This window comes from Buteo buteo, chromosome 10 (assembly GCF_964188355.1).
Source record: "Buteo buteo chromosome 10, bButBut1.hap1.1, whole genome shotgun sequence".
Taxonomy (NCBI): Eukaryota; Metazoa; Chordata; class Aves; order Accipitriformes; family Accipitridae; genus Buteo; species Buteo buteo.
Genome location: NC_134180.1, coordinates 9,301,727 through 9,323,499, shown reverse-complemented (window position 1 = coordinate 9,323,499; position 21,773 = coordinate 9,301,727). Strand labels below are relative to the sequence as shown.

The 21,773-nt window shown below is 50.6% G+C and overlaps 1 protein-coding gene across 3 annotated transcripts in view; it reads left to right on the top strand.

Moving 5' to 3' along the window:
* LOC142035891 (uncharacterized) overlaps positions 1 to 21,773 on the top strand; it is a 37,636-nt gene that overhangs the window by 1,011 nt on the left and 14,852 nt on the right. Inside the window, exons 1-4 of one of the 3 annotated variants that reach the window (XR_012651981.1) lie at positions 16,962 to 17,318; positions 17,660 to 17,781; positions 18,041 to 18,090; positions 21,633 to 21,718. Coding sequence is in view for 1 of the 3 variants with exons in the window: in XM_075038527.1 (XP_074894628.1) it covers positions 1,046 to 2,218 (1,173 nt within the window). In the remaining 2 variants the exon portion in view is untranslated. Of the gene's footprint in view, positions 1 to 932; positions 17,319 to 17,659; positions 17,782 to 18,040; positions 18,091 to 20,232; positions 20,646 to 21,632; positions 21,719 to 21,773 lie in introns of those variants that run through there. The other 2 variants (XR_012651982.1, XM_075038527.1) reach the window with 2 other exon arrangements.

Sequence of the window (21,773 nt, the reverse complement as noted above, 5' to 3'; positions counted from 1 at the left end):
AAGCTGCTGCCAACAGAGGCTGCTGGGACAAATCTAGAAAAACCTCTTGCGAATCCATGCCTTTGGTATGGCACGAACCAAAGCATCTTCTTCACAAGAAAGTTTGTGACTCAGGTATTTCTCACCAATTACCATCGCTCATATTTTCTGCTAGCAAGGCTGGTCTGCAAAGGGAGTTTACCCAGAGAATTTGAAGCTGTTCCAGTGGGCCAGCTCTGGAGGATTACTAGCTGTGCTTTGAAGCCTGGGAGGACGATTAGTAAGCTTTCTGGACAGCTCACTCTTGCCTTTCCTTGCATATGTCTTCTTTGTATGGTGCTAGCTGGTAGTGGCTCAGGGACCCCAAATATCCTCAAGATGGTTAAAACAACGCTGGTCAGGATGGGAGGCCAGAGGCGCTCCCCAGCTCTCCAGACCCCACTTCCATACATTGCTTCTGGTTTTGGCTGTTTGACTGACACAGTTTCTGGGTCTCATTGCATTACCTAACTAGTTTCTGAAAGAACACACCTTGTGACTGGTGCTCCTAGTTCATATTTAGTAAAGTAAAAACAAGGATTAAGCATGAATCCTAGGAAAGAGATCTGTGGTTGGCACAGCTGTGGTGTAGGACTTTGCCCAAAGTGTTTGCACCCCAGAGTTCTGAAGATTTCTTGTCTTTAGGTGAATTTAAAATGGAAATTGTTTATCGGTTTATATGTGTAGCGAAGACTGGATTATGATAGAGGATTTAACTTCATTAAATGTAGTCTGTCTGTATTTTGTTTGCTGAGTGTGTATTTTATACATATATAATAGTAGATGTTTGTGTTTCTTCTACTGCATAACTAATAGTCTGTCCCGTTCTTTAATCAGAAAAAAAATCTTTACTGTGATAGCTTTATGTTAATATCAGAAAAATCACTGATTAAATGAGTGTTCTATTTTTTTAGGGAGGACTGTAAAAGAGAGCTGAGAATGAGATGGACTTACCATGAAGGACCTGAAGCTCTTGGTATACACATCATCAGTGATCTGCAGATGAACACAGCGTACGCCTCAGAGGATGGATGTGAACATGGACTGGGACTCTGAGAATAACATTTGTGACACAGGTGAGAAGCATTCAAATTATTCCAGAAACACCACTAAGCAGGTGGGCTACACATCTAGCCTCCAGAAGGAGGTAGACATGAATTACTCACAGACATGCAGTCCTTGTTGCAACTCTGCTGGACCTTCAGCAGGAGGTAAGCGGGAGCTTCCTGCAGAGTTGCAGTGTGAAGACAAAGAAACCTATGAGACCTACTACCAGAAACAAGGTGAGAGTACAGCTGGGGTATTTGTCCCCTCCAGTACCAGCTTTGACCTGCAGTGTGACGATAAAGATTTAGAGCACTGTTCCTCTGAGCGGTCCAAGAAACCATGGAGAGGACTACATGACGATAATGAAAACACCGTTCTTGCTGATGTGTTTGATGAGGACCTGGAGCCTGTCTCTGAGGAAGCTTTGCCGTATCGGTGCAAGAAGTGTGGTTCCTCTTTCCATGGTATGAGCGAGCTGCAGGAACATAAGCGAACTCACCTTGTGGAAAACTCATACCGATGTCCCGTCTGTGCCAAAGAGTTCTTCCGTGCGGCAAATTTGCGAATGCACAAGCTCATTCATTCTAGTGACAGGCCACACAAATGTCCGGAGTGTGACAAGGGTTTCATTCGCACGGCTGATGTCTGGAGGCACCTACGCAACGTACACAAGATAGAGCGCTCCATGGTGATCCTGGGAAACGGCATGGCTCGGAACCCGTGGTCGATAGTGCACCGTAACCAACACACTGTTGAGTACACTGATCAGCCTTGTGCAGAAAACCAAAAGTCTGAGGAAGACGACTATAAACCTTATGCCTGTCCAACTTGCGGCAAAGGTTTCGATAAGCCTAACCTGCTTTCCAAACACAAAGTGATCCACCGACAAGACAAGCCCTATAAGTGTCAGGAATGCGGCATGGCATTCGTCCAGCTGCTCAGGCTGAAAAGACACCAGCAGACTCACTCCGGGGAGCGCCCTTTCTATTGCGAGGAGTGCGGAGGGACGTTCACCCGGCTGGCGTCGCTCCAGCGCCATCACCGCATCCATACTGGAGAGAAGCCCTACTCTTGCAATTACTGCGGTCATTCCTTCACCGAGTCAGGTACCCTACGGAGGCATGAGCGCACACACAAATTGGACAAATCTTAATTCTTAGTTCATTTGTGATTGTGTGGTCTCCTTGGTTGCTTCTCACCTGCAGGAGGCCTGCTCAGTTGGGCTGCAGAAAGCACTCCATTGCATGTGCTCTGGCCAGTCCAGACCCACTTCCCAGCAGTGGCTGACATGGGGGAATCTCCGGGGAAGATCACGGGGATCTCTGGAACCTGTACTGGTAGAGATTGCACTCACTGGTTTTAAACTGGCTTTGTATGAAAAAATAACCTAATTACCACTGAGTAATGAAATGTGAGACTCGAGAAGACTGAAATCACTCACACGTGCTAGCACTGTCTCATTTAGGTGAACTGACGATGCATCAGCTTGAGCTTTTTGCAAGGATGCTGTGAGACTTCTCTCTGCAGTCTTGGTCACTGGATAAATTGGCCCTGCCCTCTCGAGCGTGGTACCTCTTTGGCACTGGGTTTGAAGATCTGTTGTTGCAGGTCTTTGCTAAGTCAGAACAGTCCAGAGTTGTCCCTCTATCCCTTCTATCCTTGCATTCTGCTGAGTTTTTCTTTCCATTACTTTTTTTTGAGGGGAAGTATCATGTTGGTTATTTAAAAAAAAAAAACAGCCACAAAACAGTTCCTTAATAAACTCAACAGTTACCAGCTGTATTTCATAAATGTTTCTATCTATGGGAGTATCGATCCCTTACGTACTTTCGTGTGATTAGTTGAATTTCTGTTAATAATGGAAAAAGCTTTATTTTCGCTATGACGGCGCGTGTTCTTGGGGTGAGGGATTGAATACATTTGTGTCTCTGATGGAACTGTGCACTTTAAATCTGTCCAGCTGAGTGTTACAGTAGGAAATGCTTGAGAACACAAAATTCAAAGAGCAGAAGACCAAATTTAAGCCACCTTTGCTACTCATTGTATAGGAGTTGTCTTCATTTAAATGTTTTCACACGTAAGGAAGCTTCTCATAACAAAACCATGTTCTGTGTTCTGTGACGTGTCTGAGTACTACCCGAACTGTCTGCCTGACTCTTCACTTTGATTTAGATTCAAATGGTTAGTGAAGAAAAATTCGCTTAGAAACTAGCCTGGCAGACTCAGGCAGGTGCTGCCAAATACCCCAAGGCTGTAACTTCCAAAGAGGTACGTATTGCCTCAGTTGTGGCAGTGGGGTTTTTGACTTTGAAACTTAAAAATGACACTTAATCTACTGTTAACCACTGTGGTAGAAGCATCCAGTTTGTACTGAAGTTGCAGCCTTAATTTTGTTTTTGTGTCAGAAAGCTTTGCTTCCTTTCCCCTGCCAGCTGCCATAATTTCACTAATTTCTTTTTAATGCGTTCTGCCTTTTCAGCAGGCAGTTGTGCAGCAGAGTGAAAGTAAAGCTTCAGGGTAATGTACCTTTGCATTTACTACCAGGCTATTTAATGTAAAGTACTGATTGTGCCATTTGTTTGCATATTTCATAGAGTAAAAAATGGTTATGGCTGCTCAGCACATTCCACCCATGCAACAGCTGAGCAGGCGTTTTACAGCTGTGAGTACTGTCGTGTTTGAAGTGAGGTCCTTGGCTCGGATCAAGCTGAACCACTGTCCACAGCAACGCTTTAGCTTGATTATGAGTGGGAGACTAATTCTCCCAGCCTCACTAATGGGTCATTTTCATTCCTCAAAGAAGTCTCCAGATTAGGGAACTGATCTACATCCCACTTCATAGGGATGTGTTATGTTGTCTCTGAAATGATGTACTTTTGTAACGCAGATACCTCTGCCGGGATGACTGGACCCTGCGTACCATATGCATTCGCTACAGCTGTGAGTGAGACTTCTCCAAGCTCCCCTCTGCAGGTAGTTCCAGTATGATTTTAGGTTTCCAAAGGGATTTTGACGGGGCCCCTTGGCAAAGGGTTGGTCTTATCTGAGGGCTGCTTAGCCTCTCTAAGAGGAAAGATCCTTGCATGAAAAAAATCCTGGCTGAAAGGAGACTGTGGGTAAAGGAACTGCGGAGAGAGGCCATCAGTGCTCTTCTGTGGGGACTGTGTTGTTCAACACAATCTGAAATAACCTGGAGAGAGGGCAGATAGCAAGGTGACAAAGCCGTTCCAGAAGCTATCGTGCATTAAGTTTCCACCCTCATCTTCTAAACGCATTTTGAAGTTGTCAGCTACAGTCTCCCCTTTTCAGCATCCTGCTTCTCCCTTGGGTATGCAGTGCTCTTGCTGCAGGGGCTTTTAATATCCAATTAAACTGCACCACTATGCGCACCTTTATGTTGTGTGACTGTTATGCTTAGACAGCTGTGGTAATTGTGAACATCTAGTTATTCTGCTTTTTGGTGTTAGCAGTTGATGGAATTTGTACCCGTAAGAGCATAATGGTGAAAGTGTTTTGAACAAAGGTCTGTTTAATGGGAAGAGTAAATGGTTGGTGAAATGAAAACTACTAGGCTTAACTAAAAGGTTATTAAAAAGATACTTGCCTGGAAGGTTGGCTTGCATATAAAATGCTTGGATGTATGAAAGGAGTAATTAAAATGTGTGATGGTTTCTGGGAAAAGCATGTTGAACCCTCTTCAAAGAAACTTCCACTAACTCCTGTGCAAGCTACAGGAAATCCCTTGGAGCTTAATTTAACCCAGAGATCGTCACTTCTGCACTTTACATTTTTAATATAAAGGGTTGGAAATCTCTCCCAGGCCCTGACGCTCTCACAGTGTCGGTCTGAGTTGCTGATAACCTACAACAGACATAGCCAGTGACGATAGCCAATATACCTGCTCTACAGCACTGCTTCATTAGAGAGGTTTTGAAGTGTGCGGTTTCAGCAGAAGTAATTTTTCTTTGTTCAGAGCAGCCAGTGTATCTGTTAGCTCATTTGCGTCTGTAAAGGCCACGGAAGAAGTGGTTCCCTTTGATGCTGTGCTGTGCAGAGGACTCGCTCACAGGCCCTCATTGCTGCGGAATTACGAGAAGCACTTGGGCACAAGCACAGGGCTGGAGCTCTGAGCCAGGCAGGGGATCCTGATCGTGCGAGTCCTTTTGATCACTGGATGGTATTTGTGAACAGCGGAACATAGAAATACCCTTTGCTCTTTGCTAATTTTCCTGTCCCCTCACTATATCGCTTCTGCCCAACTCATTTCCATCACAGGAAAATTGTCTCAAGACTAAGAAGTTAGAATAGCTCCAGCAATGCAGACTTCTGGCCCTCACTGGCCTGGAATCACCGGCCAATCCTTGGCAGCAACAGTACTATTTTTTTACTTTGTTAGCAAAGGTGTTGCATAGTAAATACGCCCGTGCCTGTGGAGTGCAGATACAGCACCTTGCACAAAGGAGAAGCTACTACTGCACAGTCTTTCAGCTCCTCTGCATACCATCATCCTCCTTTTATCCTGTTTGCCTTTTCCCTACTGGAGGAGTCTGAAGCAGGAGTCTTTGATGTAAACAGGGAGCGCTAAGCAATCCATCATTTGTCAATTAATCTGAGCAAAGGGCATTGAAATCTCTGGAGTAGGCAGCTTTCATTTAAAATGAGGCTTCATCATGTGATGATCTGCTTCTGATCTTGTAAAGTTTCTGTTGGCATAAGGAGCCCCCACTGCGGTTTTCCTACTTACAGACTAAAAACGAGCAGGGGCTGAGATCTCACCAACAGAACGGCAGATGAATAGCATTTCGCTAGGATAATATACTGGAAATAGGAAGGAAAACAATGTTTTTATTTTGGTGATCCCAGCTGTGTCGGATGCTTTGAGAAGTTAAAAAATAGTGGGCTTTTGCAAGGTTAGAGTCATCTTAAAAGAGTGACCACTGAATGGGAGCTAGCCTGTGAAGCGGGTAATACAGGTCTCTGCACTGGAGTGCAGCCGGCTTGTAAATTCCCTGCAGGATGGCTGTGCTGCTGAACTGCCCCCTGCTACGTGAGAATGTTATTTTCCAGAGGAGGGTGTGCTCAAATGAATGTGCTCGTGCAGTTCATGTAATGTCCTTCCTCTTGTTTATCTGCTAGAAGAAAACATCAGAGCTATCAACTCCTTTTCTCATTAGGGGTTTTATCTTAATTGTTGCTTATGTGCTTCATATCTGAAAGCAGGAGTAGCGATTTGTTCTGAGCAGGTCAGTTTCTGTACAAGCTACCAGGACACATCTTGTTGGCTGCAAGGGACTTTTAAGGAAAAGGTCCGTGGGCTCAGAGCCATGCACAGGTAACAGGAAGGTAGCCTAGCTACAGGCTTGCCATTTAACAGCTATTCCCAATAACTACCTGGCATGTCTTAAAAAGGAACATCTTCCTTGATGCAAGGATGTTCTTTGTTGAGTGTGTTAAGTTTTACCCCAAAAGAGTCAGCATGTTTTGCTGGCCTGCTTGCCCAGCCTCTGTTCTCCTACTTGAAAGAGGATGTGGTAATTTTCTTCCTCCTCGATACCTTGACCGTTGTTGCTGCTCCTGAAAATACTGCTGGTGTTGATGGCAGGGATGGTTTAGTGACTTCAGTGGGTTCTTTTGGATTGCCTGGTGGATTGACAGCAATTTAGAAAGAGGAGTTACTAAAACCTGAGGTGTCAGCAGTTGTTAAAGGATTTGGTCTGAAGACTTCTGCTTGGTAAGTGATGTGAGTGATGGATGACTTATTTTCATTGTTTGGGAAAGGGAATTGGGAGAAGGTACAATTCAGCGTTCGATCTCCCAGGCCCCAAGATTAAAGCCTGATCTAACTGACCTTCCTTGTGGGACCTCTTAGGAAGACTGCTAGTATGTATGTCTTAGTACTTGCAGTTAAGGAGCTCTTAGACCAGTTGTTAGCTAGATTTCATATTTATACCTTACTTGTTTAAAAAGATGAACTCGCTTGTAGAAGTCTGTCTGCTGACTGTGCAAAATGGTTTGCCCCAAGAGCCTGAAAAAAAGAAGGCATTGACTTTTGCATTGAGAAGAGTCTGTACTCTGTAGTGAGGTTCAGTGCAACCCCATGGAAGTATTTCTGCTGGCACAGTGTTGCATCTGCTGGATGAAAGCTGACCTTGCCAGAAAGCACGGCTGTGTTGGAGCACTGTGGGAAAATCTGGGCACTTACACCACACTGCCTCGGCTGCTGGCACCAAATCCAGTGGACTGGGGATGTTTTTTACCTGGTGCAGCGTGCTTTGGGAGATGCTTCCTCCCCAGAGAGCTGGGAGGTTGGGGGCTGTGTTTCCCAAGTACCGAGAGATGGTTAGCTGGTCCCATCTCCATCTGCACGTCAGCTCCTGGTTACAGCACAGCAGCGTGCGAGCACGACAGAGGTGCAGTATGTGAGGAAGGCTGAGGTCCATGTTTGTGACTGTGGTCCTACAGGTTGAACCCCTGCTGAGACAAGGCTGCCTGCACACTCGCTGTGAAGCCTCCCACCAGCCTTTGCTTCTCATGTACCAAAACTCACCCCTAGGGATACCTGCAGGCTTGGGTTGAGGTGCAGGAAGACACCTGTGAGTAGTTGCAAGACCTCATGTCCTACTTCATTTCTGAACATGTGCAGATGCACAGTCCTTGCATACAGTAATAGACACAGAAATATGCTATGCATCTGTACAAATACCTGGATTTGTTCAAGACCACGGCAGCACATGTGAGCTAAAAGCACAGGAGATTTTCTTTTAGACTGTTCATGGCATGTGTGAGTAGATAGAGAGTGTTTATTTCTAGTGTGTTCACCTGAGATATGACAGCAGCTTTAAAATAGCTCCAGGACAGGGGAGGTTCATGTAAACACAAAGAATATCCCCAATTTTAACTACATTATTTCCTTCTCTGTTTGCGTACTATGACACAGCATCCAGTTTGTAATAATCAGACAGCAATCACTGCAAGAGTGAAAAATAAAGCTAGGCTCCCCCCCTCCTTGGCAGCCACAATACTATTACAATGCAAGCCCATTTATTATAAGCACATTTATATATCATCATTTACAGATATATTTACATGCCTTCAATAGCACTGCATGGCCAGGTGGTCTGGGACTAGGGCTCGGCTCTTCAGCAGGTGTTTACCACCATGAAGGGCAGAATAAGAAATCCAGAAGCAACATCAAGCAATGCAGGGCATCCTCCCACAGTGCAGGGGGGTGGTGCTGGCAGCGATGTTGTTGTAAAGGTCTGACCCACTAAGGCGGCAAGGTGGAAGATCTCTCTGCTCCTCTCCAAACTGGAAACAAGGACAGCTCCCTTTCTGGGCACGCTTCCTCAAACTGATGTGATTTCTTGCGATGAAAGACAGCCGGCTCTGAGTGAGGAAAGGCCCAGCTTGATCTTTTTTGTTCATACTCAAAAGGGGGAAGCAAATTTGGGGGGCTTTTAGCAATTTCCAGTGCAGAGCCTTGCTGAGTGCATTGTGCACTCCCCTGTCTTTTGACCTGGCTTCCTTTTTATTTCACAGTTTGCTATAATTGCTTTTTTGCTTCTCTCATCAGGAAACACCCTTGAGGAAGAGTTTTAAGTGACTCTTCTGTCTTGTTTTGTAAAGATTTTGCTGGCCGACTGTGTACAGACCTATAAAACATGACCACCACCCCTGGCAGTGGAGATGATGGAGTCAGCCTAGCATGCACCCTCCTTATTCTTCCAGACTGGTCCCCAAAGCCTTCCTGGAAGAGCTTGCATGCAGGAGGTTGGACAGGCTGAAGCGGAGCAATACGGACCCTGGAGCAGCACACGCCCTCTGTGGTCCTGGGCTTCATCCCTCACCTGCTTACCTTGTGGGGGAAGGGGATACTCGTCCTAAAACCATGCAGAGCTCTCCATTCTCTCTTCCAGGTCAGTCCTAAATGCCAGCCCAGGGTATACTCAGCCTCGCTCTGCGTGAGAAAGACTAAAATCCAGGGATACTCTGGCTCGGGAAACATCAGAAACTTTCCGGTACTGTTGTTGTCTCCTGCAAACGAACCTGGCATTGGGCTGGCATAGCAGGGGGGGTGGAAGGAAGGGCCAGAGGCAGAGGTGCCCCTGGGTGACGGGCTGCTGGGGCTAATGATGAGGGCAAGGATGACTTGGGGGTTGTGTCAAGAAGCATGAGGTTCATGTGAAGAGCATGCTGGGGCTCGGATCTTGACCAGGCTGGCATCCAGGGAGCAGGCACTTAATAAATATCACTCTTTTCGCTAATGAGAAAGGTGGAAGGGGCTTTCTGTTTTCTCACCACGTGCCAGGGCCCTTGCTGCAATGAAGAGGTCGGCGAGGCACATCTGCTGTGTCCCCTGGCCATTCTTTGTCTTTCCAGGCCCACCTCTGGTCCCATGGGACGCTCGGCTGGGGAGTGAATCTTCCTTCCCAAGGACTGTGTTGCCAAGGTGGCTGCAGGTACCTCCGCAGCGGTTCTTGGAGTTGTGAAGTCTCTTTCCGGAGGTGGCCAGCTGAGCTCTTGGGAGGAGCAGGCAGCGTGAGTCCTCTCTGCATGAGGATGCTCCAAGGTGGGTTCCCATACGGAGAACCACTTCCCCTGCCTGAGAGGCTCAGATGCGGCTGGTACACCACTGTAACTGGTGGGGAAGCAAATGATGCCAGACAGTAAGAGACACCGAAGGATGGAACTGCAGTTTCATCATGGAGCCGCTCCCAGGCAGTTGCTGGGAAGACCTTTCAGGCAAGCGCTATAAACCAGAAAATGAAGCTCTGAGCCCTTCATGTGAATAACTTGAGCAGGGAGATCTGGTTGGCAAAACATCGTTTGTCACCAAGTGAGGCTGGATAAACCAGGTGCCGACCACTAAATATCTCTGCTGTCATTTGGAAAACCCTTGGGGTCTAGCATTTGGGGACAAAGCAATAACTAGCGATTAATTTTCAAGAAAAAGAAGAAGAAGAAAAAAACAAAGGCCAAAAATGCTTCTTGCCCTTTTGTTCTTCACAACAGATGGATGAAAACAGTATGTTCTCAGCAGTAACTTTTTATTATTTCACAACTGCACATCTCTCTTACACTGCAAGTTAGAAATGTCAGTTTAATTTTCTTTTAATTGCCTCAGCTATCAGGTACCTGAGAGAAGACATTTTTGCCGACTCTCTAGTCCCTGTTCTTGGTCTCAGAAAGCAGCTTATTGGTGTAGGAACACTCAGTGCGCTTCTGCTTCAGAAAGGGGCTCTCCCGAGAGGAGAGCAACGGGTGCAAATATTTTGCCTGTAATTACTGTATCCAGCGTCGTCTGTGTGAAAGCATTGTGTTTTGCAGTGCTCACATCATTGGCAGCACAGGAGGGTTTGGGCTTTGGTTTGGTTTTCCTTGCTCGTTCCCATGTGGAGTTTAAACCTGGTGTGTATTTGCTTAACCCACAGGGGTTTTGGGGTTTTCACTGTCCGTGGAACGTGTGTGGCACCTTTGCATGGCCAGGGCAGGGTGCTCAGCCTTGCTAGAGGAATGGATCCCGTGCCAGGCAAGCTGGCATCCTCTTTACCTGGAGGGATAGCGGTCAGAAATAAATAATGTATGAGTGACTGAGCTCTGCCTCTTTCCCCTGTGCTTGGTCAGCCTGCTTTTTGCTGACTGCCTCCTCCTTCCCCGCCGGCCGTGTACCGGGGGTTCCCTGGGGTGCAGGGGCACTCGCAGCCCCAGATGTGGTTTTTCCCCCAGCCATCCCGGGGAGGTCAGGGCTACTCCGCACCATGCCGGGAGATACGGCGGTCCGTGCAGAGGAGCTGTTGGGGTTGGGAGGGGGCTGCCGTGGAGCTGCTGGTGCCGCTTGAGGGTGGCCGCGGGCACAGTGGGGGCAGGCGAAGGGTCGCTCGCCAGCATGGACCCGCTGATGCTTCACCGTCTGGCTGGCCACGGTGAAGGTCTTCCCGCAGTCGCGGCAGGGGAACGGCACGGCCCCTACGTGTCCCCTCTGATGGTGGAGCAGGGAAAGGGGCTCGTCGAAGGGGCATCCGCAGTCGGGGCAGGGAAGGGTCTTGTTGCGGTGCATGTTGCGCTGGTGCTTGCAGAGGGCGAAGGCTTTCCCGCAGTCGGGGCAGCCGTAGGGCCTCTCGCCCGTGTGGGTGCGAATGTGCTCGTGGTAGTCCGAGGACCAGGCGTAGGTTTTTGGCACAGAAGGGGCACTCGCGGGGCTGCTCGCCCGTGTGCAGGCGGTGGTGCTCCTGCTGCAGCGTGCCCTGGTGCGAGTAGGCTTAGCCGCAGAGCTCGCGGGTGTAGGGCTTGGCCCTGCTGTGCGTCTCCCGGTGGCTCAGCAGGCTGCTGGGCTTCTTGAAGGACTGCCTGCACTGCAGGCGCTTGTAAGGATGCTCCTCCAAGGTGGACGTCCGCCTGCAGACCCCCCGGCCCAACGGCCTCTGCGCTGGCGAGAGCTGGTGCTTGCCGGGTGACGTGGCTGGAGTGACCATCTCCGGACACCTCCCCAGATTTGCTGCCCAGGGTCACTGCGGTGTCCTTGGTGCCACAGGGCCCGGTGGCCCCACTGTCCGTCTGGGACGGGTGCTGCTGGAACAGGGGTTCCCCGGGGCTGGGCTCGCCACCCAGGGTATGAAGGCTTACCAGCAGCTTCTGCTTCCTGGCTACACTGTTAGCGTTGATGAAGGTGAAGGTTTTGTAGAAGACCTCACCTTCCTGGCACAGCAGGTCCACAGGCACGTCCTCCCTTGGTCCATTCCCTGGACCGCTGTGCTTGCTCTCCTTTGTTTCCTCCACATCAGCGTTGCCATCACCCTCCTCTCCAGGCGGCGCACATTGGACCCCCTTCCTCTCCTCCAGGCCGCCACTGGAGTACTCCTGGTCCAGGCATTCCGGTTGCTTTGGGCTTGCCATGGTCCTCGCCTGTGTCAGATGAGGACACCTCTAAGGCTCCTCCACCTCCAGGGCTGTTGCTGTAGGGGACCTGGATTTTGGAGCAGGAGGGGATGACAGGCGTGAGGAGCAGAAAGCAACCAGGCAGCTGTTTCTTAATGTAGCTGGTTTTGTCTTCAGTCACATTGATTTATGCTTGGATCTGATGTCCTTTTTCCTTCTTCTCATGGCTACAGTGCTTATTTGAAAGCGTGGATTTTCATTTTCTGCACTTTATTAACTATTTTCCTGCTTTTTTTAAATACAGAACCACCAGGAAACAAAATGCAGATGTTATTAAATTACAGAGGCCCTGATACTCTGCCAGGTTTCAGATCCGGTGGCTGTTTCTCTTGACAGCTAAGGAGCTCACATGTTACAATGCCAGGTGAGCAGTAGCTGCTTCTTCCATTCCTGGAGGGCCCAGTAGAGAAAAGAGCTCCATGTTAATGCAGAATCATGCAATATTAAAAAAAGTGGTCTTAATAAAGGTCACCTGGCGACACAGAGCATTTCCAGAGAAATAAAAGTAGGAAGAGTGTGAGAAACCAAGGACAACGTCTTGGAGCTGTGATGGTGACGGTGAGAAAGCTGCCTGACAGCCCATGGGGCTGGCTCCGCAGAGCAGATGCCCTGCGTGCTGCTGGCAGCGGATGTGGGCAAGCCAAGCTGCCTCCTGCCCCTAGGCACGGAAGCAGCCGTGCAACCACATTTCTACTCCCCTCTTTTATGCAGAACATTTAAAGAGAATTAAAATCAGACCCTGACCACAAGCCAGATGCAGCCAGCAACCAGTGGGTTTCCTGTTTGTGGGACATGTAGTGCCGAGGAGGGAGGTTTGGCCCATGGCAGTTTTGTTTTCACCAGTGCTCTTTGCAATTTTGCAAGCAGGTCAGCGGGCTCTGCCCTGTTTCATGCGCACGTGTAAAATGGCCCAAGGAGCTCCTGCTGCGTGAGGAATCTAAAGAGCAACGTGTATCTGCTCCCCATGCTGCTGCAAGGCTGGGGAGACGTGGGGAGGAGGGCACGTGAGCAATCGCTTCTCAGGAAGGCAAAAGCGATTGCAAACCCCAGCAGAGAAAGGAAGAAGCCCCATTCCTCTCACTGACAAGAGGCGCAGTGAATTACGCTTTGGATGCTGAATTCCTCTTTGGATGCTGATTTACTAGTATCCCCCAGCACCCTTGTTTAGAGGCTGCTGGATAGTTTGAAGCCAGCTGGCTGAGCATGAGCAAGCCTGCTGCTGACAGAGACAGCACTTGCGAGCATTGGGAAATGCCAACACTGCTTTTTTCCATTTCCTTGCTCCCCAAGGGGAAAGCTATGGACAGCGGTGTGGGCTGTCCAGCCTGCTGCAGCACACTGCTGCAGAGAGGTGGGAGGGCACCTGCAGGAAAAGCTGCTCACACGCACCCTGAAGGCAAACCTGTTCCCCTGAAGCAGCTTTCCAAAGACAGTAACCCACCCTCGGTCTGCAAGGTGATGCCAGGGGCATTTGGAGCTCTCGTTGCAGAAGGAGACAGACCCCAGCAGCCTCTTGCCTGTACCCTCTCTGGGGTCCCCCACCCATGTTGCTTCCCATCACCCCCAGCCCTGCCTGCCTACCTCCTTCCAGCGCCCAGCTCCAACTGGCAGAGCCTTACCTTGATGGGTGAGCATGGGTGGGCAGCCGGTCTGGCAGGAGCAGCACCCTGAGCCCCTGTGTGGGAGACGAGTGGGGCCGGCGCAGAGCACGCCGTGCAAGCGTGCTGGTGTCTGGCTCACCCGTTTGTGGCCAGTGGAGCAGCTGCAGAGCCTTCGGAGGTGGGCCCTCTTTCCTCACCCCAGCCTTGCTGCCTGCACCAAAGAGAGAAGCCCGGGAAATGCAGCAGGGCTGTCCTGCCTGCCTGCGCCCTTCTCCTCTCCTCCTGCCCGCCAGCGATGGAGAGCACCAGCTGCCTGCTGAGTTGTGCCTCCCACACTGCACCTACCAGGAGGCTTTTGCCTGCTCCTGGCTTTTAGATGCTATTTCGACTTCTGCTGGAGAGAGCCCCAGTGCCAGTAGTGCTCACTGGGTGCTTTTCCCCTGCCTTCCTCCCAGGACTTCGTGCTGTGACCTTCAACTCATCTCCAGTGCGTTGCGCTAAATCCCTGCTTTTCTTCCCCTTCAAGATGTGTTTGTCGCCATCTGATTGTTCCTTGGCCACAGTGCGAGCAGTTTCTCCCTCCCCACAAGTCCAGTGTGTGTGTTGCTGCCTCCCCCCCCGTGTGGGAGCTTTCCTGCAGGGATATTTCCTCCCTGCTTCTCTTACTGCCTCTCATGCACACGCTGCTTAGCTTTCCTTTCCTTATAGCGGGGATTTCTGTCTCCTCTCTGGCATCGGAATCAAACTTTTCCCTTTGTTTTGAGCTGACTCACTTCATAGGCAATCTCAGCACCGAGGACTCTCTGCCTACAGTTGTTTTATTTGGGATTAGCAGAAATTAAATCCCAAGAAGTCCTGGCAGTAGGTAATATTTCAACAAAAATGCTACAGAGCAGCCTTCAGTCCTGCACTGCTGATCAGGGCTTTGCATGTGCAAATACGAGAATATGATCCTGCTTTCAGGAACTGGGGGAGCACATGGGAAGGGGTAGTTACCCTGGGCTGCACTCAGAGCATCTTGAGGGTGGTCCAGAGCACAGTACCACTCACCAGGTGGATGCATGACAAAGCTGTCGCCATCCCACTGCCTGCTCCCTGAGTGCTCGTTTCCTCTAGTTTTCCTCTCTTGGACAACTTGCATGCAGTAAATGATAGCATGTGTCTCGGAAACGGCTCTAGATCCAATAACTCAAAGGAATTAATGTTGTGATGCCCACAGGAAACCAGAGACATGCAAACCTGTTTCTGTCTGGAGCCAGAGCCAACTGGGCCACAAGGTCACTGCTGAGTGATGGCGTATGCGAGCACCCGTGAGTAGGCTGTTTCAGAAGGGCACTGTTGCTCTCCTACGGGCTGAAACCAATATTTATTGCAGGGATGTGATATAAATGAACTGGCTTCCCAAACTATTCTCCATATGTTAGCATCCCTGCTCCCGGTAGTCTGAAATCCTCCTCCCAATGGTTTTATTCTCATGCTCCTTCACATGTAGCCTCCTGTTGCACTGGAGCAAACCAGAGCACACCACACCATACCAGCAAAAAGCATTCACCAGATCTTAGCCACATCTCTGTGAAGGAAAGGGGTTTAGCTTGTTTTGGGGGATAGTGGTAGGACTTGAACCTGCGGGGAAGCTGTCACTGAACACAAGCTGGGGATGGTTTAAAAACCAGAGGGCAAGAGAAAGTCGTGGGAAGAGATCTGCAGAGATTGGAGGCAGGTTCAGCTCATTAAGGTGAGAGGAGCATCGTCACTGGGGCCAGCTGAGGCCTGTTCACAAGCTACAGAGAGCAGAGACCAGGGCTGGAGCTCCTTCTCTAACACAGGTTGCCAAAAGTAGTGCCAGGCTGGTGTGGTCCCATGATGACCCTGGCATTGCTGGGCCCCCTCCAGCCATGCTGGGTGTTTTGGGGTATCTGGGGGGGTCCTTCCCCACACACAGCTCTTTCCCTGCCCAGGGCAGGCATGCTGCTATGGCCAGCTGGAAAGAAAAAGAAATGCTGCAGAAGAAAAAGGTAATTTTGATGAATATCACTCTCCACTTCAGACTCTTGAAATAGGGGATAAATGTTGTCAGGCAAAAATAAAACAAACTGTCCTCCCTGCTCGGGTCTGTGAGTAACGTGTTCTCCTGGGCTGGTTTCTCACTGCAGCAGAGCTCTGTGCTGAAGATGCAGCCAAGAAGAAGTCTTGTAAGAAAGATGCCATATACTAGGAAAGCACAAAGTCATACAACCTGGGTGAGAAAATGGTAATTTAAGAGGAAAAAGATGTCACAAAATCTACAGCACACAGCTAAGTGCATTTGGTTTTGATTTTGCTTTGTGAAGCCCTCCCTTTTTCCTTGCAGTACCTGGACTGATCTGAGATCTGCCCGGTATTTTCCCTGGTTACCAGTGTTAGGTTATGGGATAAACACCATGTTGAATGCCGATGAAGGAGTGATCGTGGTGGGAAGCCCAAATAATACCCTGTCCCAACTGCTCCCAGGCCTATTGCAGGGGCTGTCAGAGGCACAAAGGCAGACTGGAACCCAAATTACAGCCCAAGAGGAGGGGACACCCTGGGGCTGTCTCAGGAGACTCCCATCCCCATGGGCCATCAGGATGAGGCAGCTGGAGCAGCTCTCCCAAGCATTTTTGACACTGATGCCCCTGCTTTTTGGGGATGTCGAAGGCCAGCTGCTGGGGGTCTCTGCCACAGCTGCACTGGGGCTGTGGCACGTGCAGGTGCCAGCAACTGGGAAGACTGGGATCCAGGGGCAGCTACAGGAGTAGACTCTGTGTCTGGGGCCACGTGGGTGGAAGTTGTAGGAAATAATACTGCAGCATTTAGCAATGGCACAGCAAATCTCGGTGCCAGACCTGGTAGGAGGGGAAGGTGATTTTGCTCTCGGACAGGCCTGATTTCCCTCATTCTCGCTGTCCCTCGGGGCCCCGTGCACACCAGCCCCGTAGGTATATTGCCAGGTGGTCTGTCCAGCAGTCGGTGTGTGTCCGGATGGTCTGTCCAGGACACAGCGGGGACAAGGGACGCCGGCTCTCAGCTTCCCTCAAGTCTCTCAGGCCCTGGTTAGCTTGGTGATCCTGTGCTGGTTTTGACTGCGTTTCTGCACCCTTTAGGAGCTGGCAGCAATGTGAGCTCAGACACCTCAGTTAATCTCAGCATCCTGGAGTGTGAATGTTACTGATCTCGTGGTAACTCACTGCAGCCCTGAAGTGGAGGTGGAAGATGCACTCATTAGATTTGTGCTCGCTGTTGATAACAGGAGACATACCCATCCCCACAGAGAAAAGCATTTTCTCTTGTTTGGAGATGGAGAAACACCTTAAAATTAGATTTTATTTTTTCTTTATGACTGTTATAGTACTGACATTCCTGCTCAGTTTGAGCTCCTTTCTTGTTTCCAACTTCTACTGTGGCAGCTGACCTACAAAGCAAGGCCCTTCGGTCCAGGGGCTGGGTCCCACATTTTGGATAATTTTTGAGTGTATTGCTCTGCACTTGATTGTCTCAGATCCTACCAGTGAATTTCAAAGCAGAGCCATCAGCCTTCTGGACCTGCTGGGCTTGGCTGGTCCTCAAGCCTCCTGTATTTTGGCAGGTCCCACTTCAGTGGATCCAACTGCTGTTCCAACATAAAGCGGGAATCGATAACGAGGATCGCATCCATTCACACTAGAACTCTCCTCAGCCCTCACTGCTTTCCAAGTAAAGGTGAGCAATCCCTCGCATCCGACCACTACCTCCTACAACAGCGATCACGCGAAGCCTGCTGTACACCTTCCCCCTCTTGCATCATCCAGCAATCAGTGCTGGTAGCTGCTCCCCCCAGCATTCTCCACCAGTTAAGGCAAGAAAGGATCTTGTATGCTGTTTCCTACAGAAGCGCTGCTGTGTTTGTAAGTTCATGTCAGATGTCATCTAGACCCCTGCAGAGGTCCCATGGTGTGATGCCTCTTGTTGACTTCCAGCCAGGCTTTGGGGATAGCCCCCACCATCATGTAAGTTAACTGAGAAGGGGAGTCTGCATTTCTCCTCTGTTTTTTTGCCTGCAGTGACCTCCAGCAACGCCATCTTCTGTGGCCCTGTCCCTATTGAAGATCAGAGCAACCATCTGCCTTAGTCTGTGTCGGTGACCCATAAATCCAGGCCTGCTTGTGGAAACCTCCTGTCTCAGGTGGGTAATCTCAACTATAAACTGCACAGCCTCTTAGAAAAGATGAGTTTATAAGCATTTAACAAGTACAGCTGGAAAGCCAGTTCCTTCTCTAAAGGTTAAACTTCTGAACTGCAGATAATTACTACTCTTCTCCTCCCTTTGGTGGCATCTTCTATCTTAAGCTGTAGAAACAATATGTAGCTGCTTTAGAGTTTACAGTAAGTGAATGTCTCTTGGTGTGGCTGTGAGTTAAAAAATACCATCTTTGTGTTTCCAGATGAAGAATCCAAGGCAGAAGAGCTGGAGGTGTGCGTTCCCATTCAGCGGGTGAGTCACCAGCAGAGCCGAGGGCAGCACTGGGTGCCAGCGTCTTGCGACACGGCAGCTCGGAGCGGTGAGGCTGGTGCCCGCAAAGCCCGGCTGTCGGCAGGGGACACGGCCCTGGTTTGGGACGCTGCTGGGCAGTTGCGTGTTCGTTAGCTGCAAACGAGCGTACCAGCCACATAGAAAGCCCTTGAGTAAGGTAGACCTGGAGGTGCTTGGTGGGACTGAAGCACGGCTGCCTTGCTGCTGGGCTGGTGCCGTGGGCTCTGTGCTGCCCACAGGGTTTGGTGCCAGTGGGGCATCCCCGAAAGGCGGCTTTGTGGACGCGGTGGCGTGGGTGCTGCCCCAGCGCCTGTGGCACTCGGTGCTGGAGGGTCCCCGCAGGGACACAGTCCCCTGCAAGGAGGGCTGGAGGAGGGCCAGGGCTGGGTGGCACAGGCAAGGCTGGCGCGTCCTGCCGAGCAGCAGGCAGCAGATGGCAATGTTGCCCTGTGAGAACCGCAGGCAGGCAGGGATGCAGGTGGATGCTTGCTGCGCTGACAGCTTGGGGACAGGGGACAAAGTGACACACACACCCCCCCCCCCGGCAGTGGGCCCAGCTTCTTTAGCAGAAGCTCCTTGGCCCTGGGTTAGCTCGGCTCCCTGCTCCCTCTGACCACCCAAGCGGGAGAGGCGAGCGAGCGGGCAGGAGCACCCCTTTCTGCCCGCTGCCCTCCCGTTCTGCCTGGCAGAGGCTGCCGTGGGGCTGCTCACAGTTGGAGTAGCCCCGAGATGTGAAATAGCCCAGGCTGGTTCTTGCCAGGCCTTGCGGGGGTATGATTTTGACAGCTGGGGAAACTGAGGCAGGGAACGCACCTGTGAACGCGTACTGGAGGCACTATGGAGCTGGCTGGCTGTTGTTTTTGGCAGTGGGGTGAAGCTGCTCCCACAGCTGAGCATTGGTAAAGGCTTAGCATGGCCAGGACACAAGCTTCGGCAGGGTGTCGTGCCTCCTCTCCCCCATTCACCCCAGTGCCAGCGAGTATTTTCTGGGTGCAACAGGCTGGGGGGCTTGGATGGCCGCATCTCCTCCCCGTGCTCGGGGACCGCTCCTGCGCCCCACAGAGTCCCAGCAGGATGAAAAGCAGGGCTCTTCCCTGCAGCTGCTGCTGCCTGGCTTGGCTGCGTCCCGGGGCCATGGGGCTATCCCAGAGCCGTACCTTGGGGACTTTGCGCGGCCGTGCACTCTCTATCTGATGGGAGGAGAGCCAGTGCTGAAAGCATTTTCTTCTCCTTTTCTCCGAGCGGCTCCATCCCATCCTTTATCAGGCAGGGCTGCTGAGCTCAGGGAAATGGGAGCTCTTTGCCTGCTCAGGGCAGGCTCCTGAGGAGTGGCTGTGGGTTTTGCTGACTTCCTTGGGCTAACAACATGCTGGCGACTGCATCAGTGGTACTGAAAATGGGGCTGGCATCGGCCCTGGGTGTAGGTGGGAGCTCCTGGGTGCTGCCACTGCAAGTAATATCAGCAGCCAAGGCACCTCATCACAGGCCCGTGAAGGAGAGGTCAGAGGGTACTAAGAAATAATTTTGAGTTGTCAAAAGGTGTACTGTGGGTCTCCTTGGCCTCCCCATTGCCCAGCTGCAGCACACGTCATCTTGGTCTGGGACCAAGCTATTCTGCAGGGAGCGAGGCACTGAACTGCAGTTACTGGGGCCATCCTCTGCTCCCAGAGGAGGAACGCTTCAAATTGGCACAGGGCCATGCCGGTGCTAAAAAACAAATTAATTTCTTCCAGCTGAGCACTCCTGATTCAGCATTTCTCCTGCCAGCACTTTACAGCGGGTGTGAGATAACAAGAAGATACTGTGTGCAGAGGGGTGGCGGTCGTCCTGGCCGGGTGTCTCCTGATTAGGTGTGGTACAGAGATACTGGCTGTGCACTCTCAGCACGCCGGGGCCAGAGGTGGCTTTGGCAAAAGGGTATGCAGGTCATGGAAATGGGGATGGGTCCTCGTGGTGCCCCTGTCACCAACCCTCAGCTGTATCCCCAGCTCCATGCTAAAGCATGTGAGTACCTTGGAAGCTGCTGGTTTTGGAATGCTCCTTAAAAAAATCAAGGTGCTACACCAGAAGGCATCAGGTCTGTGTGGCCTGAGCCTAATATCTTCCTCTTAGGAGAATTTGTGTGGCTCTATTTTCTTTCTGCATTTACCTAAAGCATGGCGTTGTTGTCATCCGTTAGACAGCGGCCAGGCTCCGCTGCAGCAGCAGCTACATTTTGGGGGAAGGAAGAGTGTCCTGGGCTGATACATCCATGAAACATCACAAATGATGCTCATAAGAGAGAGATCAGACTGAATGAGAGGTCCTGAGGAAGGCACTGAGGTTTTCAAGCTGGGCTCTGCATTGATGCTATGTGTGGTTTCGTGTGCTCCTCTCCTCTGAAATTATGCTTTGGTTTACAGAGACTTGACTTTTGACATTAGCCCTTAGCTGAGACACTTGTCTCAGCTGGAGGAGCACCAAGGAGACCAAGGGACAGTGCGAAGGCGCAGAGGTCTCCTCTGTCCAAGAGGATGGTAAGAGTGGTATGTAACAAGCTGGGACCGATGGCAGAGAGAAGGTGTGGGTACCCAGAGAAGGGGACTGGCATTGCTGGAAAAGCCGTGGCTAGAAATGAGGAGGAAGGAAACCCTGCCTTGGAATCAAGCGCAAAACTGAGCCAGATCCTTCTCCACTTGCTTTGTGTCCTGATCACCTAGAAGTCCTGGAAAAATTAATGGAGAGGGGAGAGCAATCAAAACTTGAATGCATTGCCTGTTAGTGGTGACCTTCCCCTGCAGTGGAGATAAGGAATATGCAGTCTTTGCAGTCAGGGGAAGGAGCCAATTTCAGTCCAAGACCAGGAGATGACTATCTAGCTGGACATTGCTTGCGCCACGTAAACCTGCTGGGGGTCAGATTGCTGCCAGCATTATAAACCTCTGTAATTCTCCAGATGCCAATAGGCCTTATCTCTTAAAGTGGCTCTTATTAACTAGGAGTGGACTTTGCTGTCTGTATTGTGGCCTTTAAACCTCACTAGAGGTTCTTCACCCTCAGGTGAAGTGGAAAGGGTTTGACAGGGTGGAGGAAAAGAAAAACAAAGTGGTTTCTTCCAATGTGAGCTGCTGTGAGCCATGGGTGTCCTGCCGGCTGCATGGCTGGGTGCAGCTTCAGGAACACCTCCGGGTTTGCGATGGTGGGGATCCAGAGTGGTCTGGGCCCTGTGCCAAGCTCTCGGCTTCCTCTGCACTGGAGCAACCCAGGTCCATCACACCTGCAGGGCCTCAGTAGGGCTCTACCAACTCCAGCGAAACCAGTTGGGATGCTCTTTCTGCCCGTTTGGAGCAGGACGCTGCCCTTGCTCTGCAGTTCCCCTGGCTGGTTCACAAGTCCACTGGTAGAGGACTTGCAGCTAACAACGCTGGGCTACAGCTAACCTCGCCTACAGTCCTGCAAGCAGGAACATTGCAAGGGACCTTTCTGGGCCTTTGATTAATTAATGTCTATCTTTGTGTTCCCAGGAAGGTTTCTGTAGCAAGAGCAGTAATTCACTGAGGTCCTGGTACAGGCGATGTCTCTGTTTCACACCTGATCCATGCAGTTCCTGGTAAGGCTCTTCTGCTGCCCAGGATGGTTTGGACCACCAGCCTGTCCTCCCCATG